The 12,549-nt window shown below is 46.3% G+C and overlaps 1 protein-coding gene across 1 annotated transcript in view; it reads right to left on the bottom strand.

Moving 5' to 3' along the window:
• Positions 1–12,549, bottom strand: part of SLCO3A1 (solute carrier organic anion transporter family member 3A1) — a 153,405-nt gene that overhangs the window by 25,726 nt on the left and 115,130 nt on the right. The window contains exons 3-4 of the mRNA XM_049812746.1: positions 9,827–9,925; positions 6,536–6,799 (exon numbers count right to left, since the gene is read on the bottom strand). Coding sequence (XP_049668703.1) covers positions 6,536–6,799; positions 9,827–9,925 — 363 coding nt within the window. The remainder of the gene's footprint in view (positions 1–6,535; positions 6,800–9,826; positions 9,926–12,549) is intronic.

Raw genomic sequence — 12,549 nt, 5'->3', positions numbered from 1 at the left:
CCTTGAGATGTAGCTTTGTGTCAATTCAAATGCAAAGATACATCTACCTCCAACTTTATCTACCAAACAGTAACAATGGCAGCCTGTCTTTTGCAGGAGGGAGTTAAAGATCATGGGCATTTATTTCTGAAGTTGGCAAGGCTGGTACCCAACCATCATACATTACTAATGTCAAAATCCATCCTTCGTACTTGGGGATGGACAGCAAAAATTTGCAGAGTTATTGCACCATCTCACACAAGAGAGGAGGTGGTCATGACTGCCTTGTCTGGCAGTGTTGGGCTATGAGTCCCATCACTTCATCATTGCTTCTCCTCCCTGTGTGTCCAGGTGTGAGTTTTCTGGGACAGATCCTGTCCTCCACTGCATGTTTGACCACCATGCACTGCAACAGGACTCTGTACCAGCTGGGGGGTGTAAGACAAAAACCGCTGCAAAGAGTGCAGAGGCAACGTAGGCAACGCTTGGCAGCCTCCACCATCTCCTCAGCCAGGGCTAGCTTGTTCCCTTTCATTTTCTAAGGGAAATGACAGGAGGCTCCCCATAGAAATTAATATCCTTTCATCTTGCTACTGCCACCCGTTAAGATGAATCATTTGACACCTGCTGCTGCCTTATCTGTCTCAGTTCTTGGGGTGAAATACCTCTGGGAACAAGACTAAAAGTCAGCAGTGAAGTTTAAAAGTCTCTCAATAACTAGAGTGATGTGCTTTCAGCTGCCTGGCATATGGTGCTGGGTATGAAGGGAGAATGGAAAATGTCTGACGGGGGACAGTAAAACCCTGGGGAACACAACAGCTAAGCATGGCACTTCTTTACTGGAGCCGATCCCAGCAAAAGTCATGATAAACACTACCCGGCACCTTGTTGGCCCAAAGGTTAACTGAACACTTTGTAGTAGCACTTTGGAGCTATAAATCTGAGGTTGAAGCCCATTCACCAAATGGGAAAAGAGAAAGCTCTTCTGGATTCAAAAGAGTCTCAGAAATCTACTTGGAGAACCCATGAGCTGTTATCAGACATGGCACAGAAAGACTCCCCCTCCCACACTTAGAAGGACCAGCTCATTTAACATCCTTATCCCAATGCACCCAGCATGCTACAGAAATGACAGCAGAAAAGTGATTCTCATTGCCCTGGCAAGATACACTGAGAACAACAACAAACCTCAGACTCTTTTTACTGTTGAAGCACTTAAAACTCAACTCTTCAGACCATCCATGTGCAGTGTTGGTCATAGGATCATCCATAGGTTGGCAGGGACCCAGGAGGATGTCCCAAAGCTCTCCAACACCCCTGGCAATCCCTCATCTTCCCACCTTTTAACACTGCAAGCAACAAACGTGCCAAGGCATCAAGCATTCTCCCTATGTCCTGCTGTGGGGCCAGCTGTGGGTGACAGGCCACAGGCTTGACAAGCAAACACACTTATGTACACCAAGTAGCTTTGATTTGTCACTAAACATCAGGGAGTACCAGGGATAATTGGCAACCTCATTACATGAGGTTTAACTACTCTCCAGAAACGACAAACTATAATCATCACGTTGGTGCTTGAAATGAATTGTTTGGAACATTACAATCACCAAGGCCCCTTTTTCCAGTTGGAGCACCCTACAGAGACATGTTTTCAATTTGCAGTAAAGATGAGGTACACAGAAAGCAAAGTAATAAATTAGAGGGAGGTTTACAGCCCAGTCCATGTAGGACAGTGTGGCGAGGGAAAGGCGAAATGTAGCATTGAGCCAAAATACTACTTTCTAATAGCAATGTAGGCAGCGAGCCTCAAATCTGAATAGAAAACAAAAGGTAAAATCTCCACCTGGCTTGAGGAACAAGGGATGAAGAAAATGGTGCAGGCAGCTGGAAGAAAAAACCTCCTGGAAAGAGGCAGCTCCTATAGAAGACGATGGAGTATGGCAAGAGGCACTTAAGATATCTCAGATGAGTTTAATATGCCGAAGTTATATGTGGCTTTGACAAAATTAGTATCACAAAGAATATGAAGGAAAAGGGTGATACCCGTGTCAGAGACTTCTTGACAGATACAAGCTTGAAGCAACAGTAACATTCTCATGGAAGGAAAGCAGGTCCTTCTAGTTTATCACCTTGCCTCCAGCAACTGCCTTTGCTTGATTTCAGAGGGGGACGTAAACCTCCCTCATCCGCGTCATGTAGGTCATGGCAAGGCACAGTATCTTTTTGGAGACAGACATACTTTGCCTGACCTCAGCTGCTGCTCAGCTTCTGCCCTGAAGCGTGCAGGCTGAAGGTCTTTCTGAATTAATCAAAGCTTCTGATAACAAGGATGCCAGCTTCAAAACAGTCAAGAAGAACCTGCCAACAAAGGCCACATCCTCATGAAATCCAAGCCAAAGGAAACTTGGAGACTGACAGGACCTGATGTGGGGCCTTTTATGATCAGCTGCCTCCTCCTTACCTATGATTAGGATTTCTCAGCAAGCCTTTTAGATGTTGGTAGGGAGCCAAGACCCAAATCCAAAAAGGCATTAAGGTCGTGGTACTGGTCTGGATCCAGGCCAAAGACTCACCACTATGTCTATGAAGGTACAGATGGAGCCCTCTCCAAAAAGTTGTCACTATCACTTGTTAGAGCTGTGAATTTAAAACTACTTGTGGTAGCTGTTACTCCCACTCAGTCCTATGAACTCCCACTGAGGACTACAGCCTCTCCATGGCCCAGGACACCCCTGCACAGCTGGGAGCTTCTGGCCCAGCGTTACTTGTCTGCTCCTAGAGAGCACTTTTGGGGAGAGACATCCAGGATTCAGAGCAGCTCCCTCTAGGTATTCAGCAGATTGGTACACAGAGCAGGAAGGAACTGAACAGAAGACAAGACAGCTGTCAGCTGTACATCCCAGCTCTCCTATGCTCTTGAAAATGAAGCTGGACAGAAACCAAAATGTTTCTAAATCTAGGGAATTTGCAATTTTGAAATTCATTTAATTCCACAGTGAGTTTTCTTTTAATTCCTTGTGAATGAGCTTCTCTCTCCAAACCTGAAGGATTCCATATCAATTTCAATCCTTTTAGGTTTTTAATCTCTCTCACTAGATAGACAGGCAGAATGTAATGAATTTCTGGTTTAAATCATTGCAAAACAAAACGCATTTAGAGCAGAGTGTTTCAGAGGTGTTAAAGATAAAGCCAAGGAACCATTATGAAACCAAATTTCATCAGAACTGACCGCTCAATTCAGTAGAAGTGACATTTCTGTATGAAAAATGATTTTAACAAAATATTTCCAAACACGTCCTGGAGCAGGTGGTGGGTTAGAGGCAGCATGTTAACACCAAGTGGGAGGGCAGATGCTGGACAGACAGGACCAGAGGGCACAGGTGCCTTGACACAGCTGAGCATCATCTCTGCCCCCAAGCAGCAGAGAGGTCCCCAAGGCAGACCAGAGGTAGGAAAGCAAAACTGTGCCCCCAGGACAGCAAGGACTGCTGCAGCCCACGCCTGAAGTGCTTTCACAGACCATAGAGAGAGTGCAGGGTTGGAACAACCTTGCCAGGCTGCCAGCTGAGAGCAAAGAGCAATGGCAGCATTTATCCATCCTCTCCCTGCTATTAAACCTTCGCTTCCTTGTGCTCCCAAATGGATTTGCATTGCTTAACTGAAATACCAATCAGGTAAAGCAGCGCAGCATTCACACGCCAGTTGAGCAATGGTAAGCACCTCCCAGGACTGTCCCTGAGCCATCACGCCCCTGCCAGTGCTGCTGGGCAGAGCTGCTGTGGCAGCTGCCTGCTGCCTCTGCTGCCTTTGATTGCCTCTTCACCTTGTGCCATTTAAAGGCAGTCTTCATTTCAAGTCTGAAGCTCCTCTTAAGGATGCTTCTTTTCCCAGCATGAAAATACCCAGCATGAAGAGATGCCGTGGCTTCCCAAAAGTTGGGCCTTCCCTCCTGTTTAGACCTTGATAGAGATGTAAAAGACTTTCCAATACTTTGAGCAGGTTGCTTTTATATTAGTCCTAGCTTTTCTGCAAGCTAAGGCTACAGACAGGAAAAGAATCTCACCCAGCCCTACATCTCACTCTCTTTCAGCAAATGTTGTAGTGTCTCGAGCATCCTCCCATGTGCTAGCCATGCCATGTCGCTAGCTGACAGCTGCGACTCAGCTGGGAGCATGCCGCCAACTGACACCACCCTGCTTCCTCTCCTGCACATCCACTCAACTTGCAGCAGTCTCTGCAGCGCTTGAAAAACATTAAATAAAATAAAAAATAATCAAACCCCTTCAATAGCCAAAAAGGAGACCCAGTTCAGCCTCCGAGGATGCACTGTTGATAGACAGTGCGTTCACACAATCAGTCCAGAGAAACAACTCTTCCTCCCCATACTGTGCACAAGAGGCGGACAATCCTGCACTGCCATGCAGACATGGACTTAAGTCCAGCACACACCAGTCCAGGACTGAGCTGCAGAGACAACACTTGCTAAAAAGGAGTCAGAGTTATGGCCACACAAACTCCGAAGAGCATTTCCACCCACAACCCCGCGTACAGGTACATACTTTGCTGTTCAGCCTCACAACTACATGCAAACTCCATGGCCCATGAAAGGACAAAAGACATGACTATGCATGTACATATATATTTTTAACCTCTGTATATAATTACCAGTCCTTTTTATGCTAGGAAAAAGGTTAAACAGTCTAACTTTCCCCAAAGGAAACTTTATACAGTCAACAAACAGATTAAGGATACCAGATCCTGCCACATAAGAATGCATATATATATTTCAGCTGCTGGCAAAATAAGGTATATACACAGCAAGATTCAACACATCACCTTAAACACTGCTCATCAGGAATGAGTGAGGCACGTTTGCCTTCCCCTGCAGTACGTGTCTGAACATCTCCTCCAGGCGGGCACTTCAGCAAACGTGACTCTTGACCACATTCTGACTGTGACAATGGCAGCAAGGGACTTAAAAGATGTCAGCTACCAACACCGTGTCATCTGTGACAGCCTCAAAGGATAACTAAAAAGGTCATTCCCTGTCTGATTTGATGTGATGTAAACTGTATTTCAAAGTCCATCTATGAAGAGACTTCTGGAATGCTGACTGATTCAAAATAGGGTTACCTGCAACGAGAAGACTAACATGGAAGACTGTGGTGCCTCCTCATATAATCAATACTTGGAAGCATGTGGATGTGGCAGTTTAATTTCTCTACTTTGGTGAGCAGTAGATGCTCTAGGAACACCCCCATTGGCCTCCCTGTGTGCAAGAAACTTAGCTTGCTCAGCACCATCCTCGGCCAGAACTGCTGCCCCTCCACGCAGCGGGAACATGCAGTATTCTTTCATTTTTCTATATGAAAACCTGCAAAGATTTCCAGTGCCCATTCCAAACACTCAGTGGCCAGAAGCAGACGCTCTGATGAGTCCATGACAAAAGCCACAGAATTATCCAGATGGATGTATCATGGGAAAAGCACATTCCTCAAACTTGAGAAAATCCTTGCAACAAGGATAAAAAGATAAAGGAATTAATTTTACTGACAAATTTTCAAACAATTTATTCCTTTACCTTTCTTTTGAATTTTCTCATCAAGTCAAAATTTCACATCTTTGACCTTCCCTAGTGAACAACCACATCAACTATTCAAGGCATTTTTATATTTAAGAAAACACTTTTTTCCCCAAAGCCTCTTTTTCCTTCCCACCCACACCTCATTCAATTCCCAATTAAGGCAACTGCACAGGGAATAAGTAATTTTGTCCTCATTTATCTAAATGCATTAGGCAGTAATGAAACCCGCTCTGCCACAGTGACAGAGAGTGGGAAGCAACCACCAGTGCTACAGAACCACCCGCTCAGATGAAGGATTTTCCAGTGCAGCCTACAGAAAGGGTATCTGCCCACACTCTCCCCCAAAATGCTGGATCCTTAGCTGACCTTAGTTAGAGCCAGGTCCATTTCCATCACTGCAGGACACGATGTGGGGTTTTCTACTCTAAATTGCTACAACCCATGCTCTGCCACTTTGCTGCTATTCTGGGCTAGTACCTACCTCTTCCCCATCCTAGTTTCAGAGCTGTGGTGGTGCCCAGCACTCATTGCTTTGTTTCTGGGATTGCCCTAAGCTGCAGCTCAGATGCCAGGAGCTCCCAATTTCTTTTAACTGCCGTTGCTGGCTCACTCTCCATTTTGGGAGGCAGAGAGAAGCAGGACAGTAGACTGGAGAGCAGTTCACAAATTACTCTGCCAACTGTGTTCCCCTTCTTTTTTTTATCAACTCTGCAGGACTATTGTGCATTTCTGAAGCTTTGTAGTTTAAAAAAAACCCAAACCTTTAAAGTGGAACAAAGTCTCTCTTTAAAATGAGGACAATGCCAGAGATAATTAGAAGCTAGGGACTGAAATTTCAGGACACTGAGATTTTTGGGGGATATTTTGGGGCGTAGACATAGATAGCCCAAATCAGAGACCAATTACAAATCCAACCAACTGTTAAGCTGTTGCCAGCTCTCACAGAAAACGTGACAAGAGCCACTGTCTCACCTCGCAGCTGCTGGAAGCAGGTTGTGCTGCTCTCCCCGTCCAGCGTGTGCCGCAGGACCCCGTTGCTTGGCTTGGGTCTCTCGTAGTCCCTCTCGGGAAGCATGGCCTGCTCGCTCTCCCCAGTGTGCTCTGGCCGTGGTGGCAAGGACTGTGGAAACCCGAACATCGGCAGGGACGAGAAGAAGAGTAAGGCACCACACAGCAGGAAGCCTCCCCACCATGCACCAATCCACCGAGGGTCATCCGGGGTAATGTCCAGCTTACCTGCAAGGGTAAACACACACGTCAGCGGCTTGGCCATGGGGAGGGAAAGACAACAGTGTTCATTATCCTGTAGCTGGAAGACAGTTGTTGGGGGTTTTGTTGGCTAGTGAGGGGCTCCCAGACACAAGGTGGGGACCCACAGTGCATCCCACACCCATACTGTGTAAGTCACCAGTGCATAATGACCTCCACATCCAAGAGGTCCTTCCGACAAGCAACCCATCACCTTGTCTATCTAGATGGTACATCCAGCTTCTGCTACACCTTGTAATCAGAGCTTCTCTCTAGTGTCTTTGGCTCTGCCGGCTCTAGGAAGCTGCCATATACCAGTCAGGGTCCCCCATGCTGGCACCAAGGTTTTGGACATCACCGTCCCAGTGTGTCAAATGTGCACACAGAGCCAACATACCTACTGGCACAAAGACCTGCATGGAGAAGCAGCAGCACAGACAACGACACTGCATCTCCATCCTGGCTTACCTTTTTTTTCCAGGAGGTCAATGCTCTCCCTGCTTTGAATTCACAGCCCTTTTCAGCAAAGGAGAGATGGGCATTTGGGCTGTATGGGTACCTGTGACTGTGTGGAGAGTGAAACGATCCTAATACTGGATAAGAAACCCACCCACTGCATCAAATGGGCTCAGAAACATAGAGAAATTATCAGAAAATGAAGAAAAGCAAAGTAAAAGGCAAGAGTATCCTGTAGGCCATCACTCAGCAGAGATAAGGAAAAAGAAGGCTCTGGAGTCTGTTTGGGGGAATAAATATAAACAGCAGGAGAGAGGAAACTGTGGTTCTAACAGCTGCCTCCCTGCCACAGCTGCTCGGCAAGCCAGTGGAGGGTGCCCAGCACCAGAGCTGACTCCCAGGGGAGACCCAGGTCTGCATGGCTGGAATAGGAAGCTCCTCTGTTCATGATGTCTGTCTGGTTACTGCCACTCTGAAAAATCTGTCTCAAGTGAGGCAATCAAGTTGTCTCTCAAGCAGAGACAGAAGGAAACTCTTTTCTCCTTGGGGAAAATAACACGTAGCTCTCAAATATATATGTAAAGTTTGAAAAATAGTGTTTTGGAGGGATTGGATTCTTTTGTTATTTCCTCCTTCCTGAAGTACATTTTTTTCAGGTTCTTGGGAACACAGCCACATGAAGAGCCATGTAAACCAAGATCTTCTTCATATCCCCTTCCTAAAATAGGTCACATACAGAGGACAGCACCTGGCGTCGCACACCTCCTGCCCAAAACAGGGAGCAGGGCAGGGCTCAACCCTCTGGAGCTAGGTCTTCTTGTGCCACCCGGGGCTGCAAGGCAGAGCCAGTTGCAACGTGGAAACTCTTCCCCATACAAAAATAGATGGAGGCCTTATGTGCCCCAGCCTTCGTGTGACAGTGATGGACCAAGGCCAAAGCCAGCTGGACCTGCAGCTGGAAAGTGCCATACACTCCCTATGATCCGCTGAGCCACAGCCCCTCCAGGCTTCTCAGTGATAACACTCCACCGTTGTCTTCCATGGCTCCGTATTTGTTTGGGGATTTTTAAGCTGTAAATACGGAGCAATGTCTTACGTTAAAAATGACTAGATCACATCACATTAACTTTTTAGCTAGGTCAGCATCTTGCCTCTGATGGTAACCAGCTGCAGATGCCCATAAAGTCCAGAAGAATAAAGTCAACATATACCTGATATTATTCTTGTGATTTGTGGCTCAGGGCCTTTCTAAGCTAGATTTGATGTCATGTTCATTTTTTTCTTTTATGAACTCATCCAATTGTTTCAGAATCCATTTGTAGACTTTTAACACCCTGTGGTGAGGAGTTCCACAGCTTCACCTACTGGGAGAAGAAATACCTTCTTCTGCACATTCATATTTTGGAGTAAATTATACTTAATGGTCAAATACGTAACAGGGTTCAAACAAGCTCCTCTGCCTACAGGACCAAGTGAGTCTTTGTCATACCTTTGCTAAAGTCAAGGAATGAAATGGGGCCATGTGGTGTTTGACCAAGCCACAGCTAAAAGTCTCAGCCACCAAAAAAAAGACAGTTTTCCTAGTCATTAAATATTTAGATTTCTTCAGCTGCCATATGCACGCAAGACCAAGAAAAGGCAGTAGTACTTCTCCAGATTTGCACAATCCTGTTCTGAGTCTTGCAACGTTAAACTCCATCCAAACACATCCTGTGTAGGTGTATTTGCAACATCATTGAACTGGAGTGCACCCTCAGAGGGGACATCTCTCCACTAGATTGAGAGCCTGTGGGATCAGATGGAGCTGAAAACCATAGAAAAAGCATCTGAACAATTGAGGGAAAAGAATGAAGCATCAGGTTTGCAGTCTATAGCCAAAGGGCTTGGGGAGCAGCAGAGAACAGCCTATTACACATTGCCCTCTAATGGCAAAGAGCACATAGTGCAGGTAGCAATAAAAGAATTTGCAGATTTTTTCTTAATGAACAGAAAGAAGCTGCAGACAATTTGCTTTAACCCAACTGCAGAATCAAGGTGGGCAATAATTAGGACTGCTTTTGGAAAAAGCAATAATCCTGTGGGACTGAATCTGTCCAACCAGACAAGGTCATTCACATAAGGTGCTAGGCACAGATCTTACTGGTGTGCCTCAATCAGAGAGCCTGGACAGTCCTCCCAGGTCCCAGGGATGGCAGCTCTCCAGATTTCATCTTGCCCACTGGACACAGCTCCCCTGGCAAGACTACGTCCACAGCTAGCTGGTGTGCCCGGCCACAATGATACTTTAAGGTGTCCTCTAAGAGCTGGGCTGAAAGTCATCTCACAGTAGAAAAGCCCATACGAGGGAACAAATTTTAGCTACTACAAATTTGTTATCTATAGGGACAGAGCTGAAAACATCTGAATCCCAGTCATAAAACCCCTCTAAAAGTGACACATATACATACAAGAGGCACTCAAGATGGAACGAGCAGCAGTTTCCAGCTTGTAAGCATCAACATTTTTGTCCTGCTGATACATTAACATATTTGATTTGAAACCAAACCCAGTTATCCTTACTTGTGTCAATGAAGACAGCATCCACATAGATTTTGGTACAGAATGAGCCCAAGATAAATCCACAGGCCGGTCCAAATACCAGCATTGTGAAGAGGATCCCTACAGGGAGAGAGAAAAGAGAAAATTAGTACTAGGCTCGAGTTATTCATAACAAGTTGTTCTGCTTGTCTCCTGCAAGATGCTATTGCCCTCCTGACGTCAAATAGATAGGGATATGTCTCTGTGTCAAATGCTTCAGGCAAAAGAGCACCCTAAATGCTTTTTGCTTTTCCATATCTCTTCAGGGAAAAGAATAGACGGAGCTGTGATAATGCTGAAGTCTTTCTCTCGAGCTGAGAAGACAGTGTGGACGTATACTGTGTTTTGGTTGGCTGACTTCTCTAAAAGATGTCTTACTCAAAAGCACAAGGTAAAGTAGACCTGTCTTCTCCCCGCAGGGAAGTCTTTACCTTTGCCACCTCCAGCTAAATTCCTGGTAGCCAGGTATCTTTTCAGAATTTAGGGCCAGCAAATCTATGAAATGCAGCGTTGTCACAGACTGCTGGATAAAGTCCTTTACAGAAGTAGGAACACTTTTCCAAATCTGTGAAGCCCTTATCCCCATCATACCCCCACGCAAATATTCCCCAAGGCGCATGGCTCTTCGAACCTCTCGCAACTGCTCACTCCTCTTGCAAAACCTGCATGAAATTGCCAGTGTAATGCCAGGCGAAGAGCTATTGTAAGTAAATTACTTATTTGCTTCAACACAATATTTAGAAGCATTTATTCTCACTCCCATTTTGGCCCTGAAACGGGAACACTACAGGCACACGGCCAACTCTCAATTATCCTGAGCAGAAAGGCAGGGGGGACACAAGGATAATCCAGAAAAAGAAGCAGCAAAGATAACACAAAATATTTGTAAATTAGACAATAGGAACATATTTGGGATAGAAAAACAAAAAGTCCCCAAGGACCCTTGTAAATGGCTTTCTGAAGGAAGCATGGGCAGGTCTGAGCAGCATGGAGCAAAGCAGCACCTGCTCATTCACTCTGGGGCAGAGTGTGGCTGATGGACCCATGTGCATGGTGAGGGGGCAGCTCTTTGGCACTCCCTGCTAGGGATGTGCCGGACTGCGCTGGCACCAGTTTTGGTGTCGCTGCACTTCAGAAATGTCCCATGAAGGAGCTTATTCGTGTCTGGGTGCTTTGCTCACACTCCTTTGGCAGTGGGGTACATCCCACATTTCTCCAAATCTCTCTGGGGGTGCTGTCTGGCATCTCAGTGCATTCATAATGCACTTCATCACAGCTATCTCAGCCCTCAAGTTCCTTAACTGGAAACTTTTCATTTCCAAATTCTCTCTCTGTGCATTTCTCAGGAGTTGGAGAAATGATCAGAGCTGCAAAATATTCTGAGGAGACCACCAGCCCTATGCAAGGCAAACCACACCTGCTGGACAGCTTAGCCAAGCGGAATAAGCTGGTACGGTCAGAAATAACTTCACCTTCATCTTTAAAATGCAGAGTGCAAAGTAATTCCTCCAGGTTTGTGGCACCGTGACTTGGCTGGATTAACAACTAGGTACAAAGCAACGGCATCTCCAGCCAGCCACTGGCACAGAAACCCAGCATGTTAATGCCTTCACAGCTATCACCTACAGAAGCAAGAGGGAGAAACAAAGGTGGTGGGAGGAAAAAAATTGTGAGGTTGTATGAGCCACAGTAACGAGTCACTGCTGTCAGAACAGCAACATAAGCTGCCATCCCTTGCCCTGTCTCAGCTAAGCTCAAAGCTGCGGCAAGGCACTGTGTCGCAGCCCATGCTGCCAGCTTAAATTAGTCCCCGGGGCCTCTGCCCACCAGTAGTAGAGCAAGCCATCTCCCCTCCTGTAGTCACCTTATCCCTGGGCATTGGGTTTGTGTTCCACAATGCAGTAGTAAGTTGAGGAATTTTTGCTCCTCAATCAACAGAGCTGCTTAAGAAGCCCGTCCCTTGCTCCCCGCGGGATCTATAAAGCCTCCCATGGGAGATCCCAGTCCTCAGTTACCTGCAGAAGCACTTCATGGGATGTGAAATGAGGGAAGAGACAGTTCGGGAGAGCAGGGAAAAGGGATTTCTTTTCCCAGCACCATCTCCCTCCTTCCCAGACCAAAGGCCTGCCCCACTTGGGGCTATAAAATTTCCAGTGGCATTTTCTAAAATATCCACATCGCAAATTTTTTGGCCACTAGATGGCATCAGCGTCTGTCATTCATCCCACAAGTCCCATGTGGCGCAGGCTGGGGGACAGCACAGCCCACCCCAGCTCCCCAAACACGATCGTGTTACTGGAGGTCTCCTACAGCCCCTGGGAGGATCGCGCTGATGGCAGGGTGCTGTCTTCACCCTTGCATCTGCCATACAATCAGATTTCGCCCTTTGGCTGTTTGCATGCAGGAAATCGCAGATTTTAGAACAAACTGTTCTAAAACTGTTGAGTTTTTAGTCAAAAAGTTTAAACAGACAACATCTAGCACAGGAATAGCCATGACTACTAGTCTGATGAACAAGCCGGCAATCAAAGATCTGGTTTATCTTTGATGACTGAACACTAACTATGAATTTCTACGTAATTACGGTCAAGCATGCATGGACACAGTGGCCCTCCCACCGGTTGAAGCAGTGCCTGGGGCAAACAGCCCATGTTTCAGGTGAGGAGCCCTTGGATTTCAGCAGGAGTCACCACATTGTTCTGCTC

This window comes from Accipiter gentilis, chromosome 10 (genome assembly GCF_929443795.1).
Source record: "Accipiter gentilis chromosome 10, bAccGen1.1, whole genome shotgun sequence".
NCBI classification, from domain to species: domain Eukaryota; kingdom Metazoa; phylum Chordata; class Aves; order Accipitriformes; family Accipitridae; genus Astur; species Astur gentilis.
The sequence above is the reverse complement of the archived record's forward strand: the minus strand, read 5'-3'. Positions and strand labels throughout refer to the sequence as shown.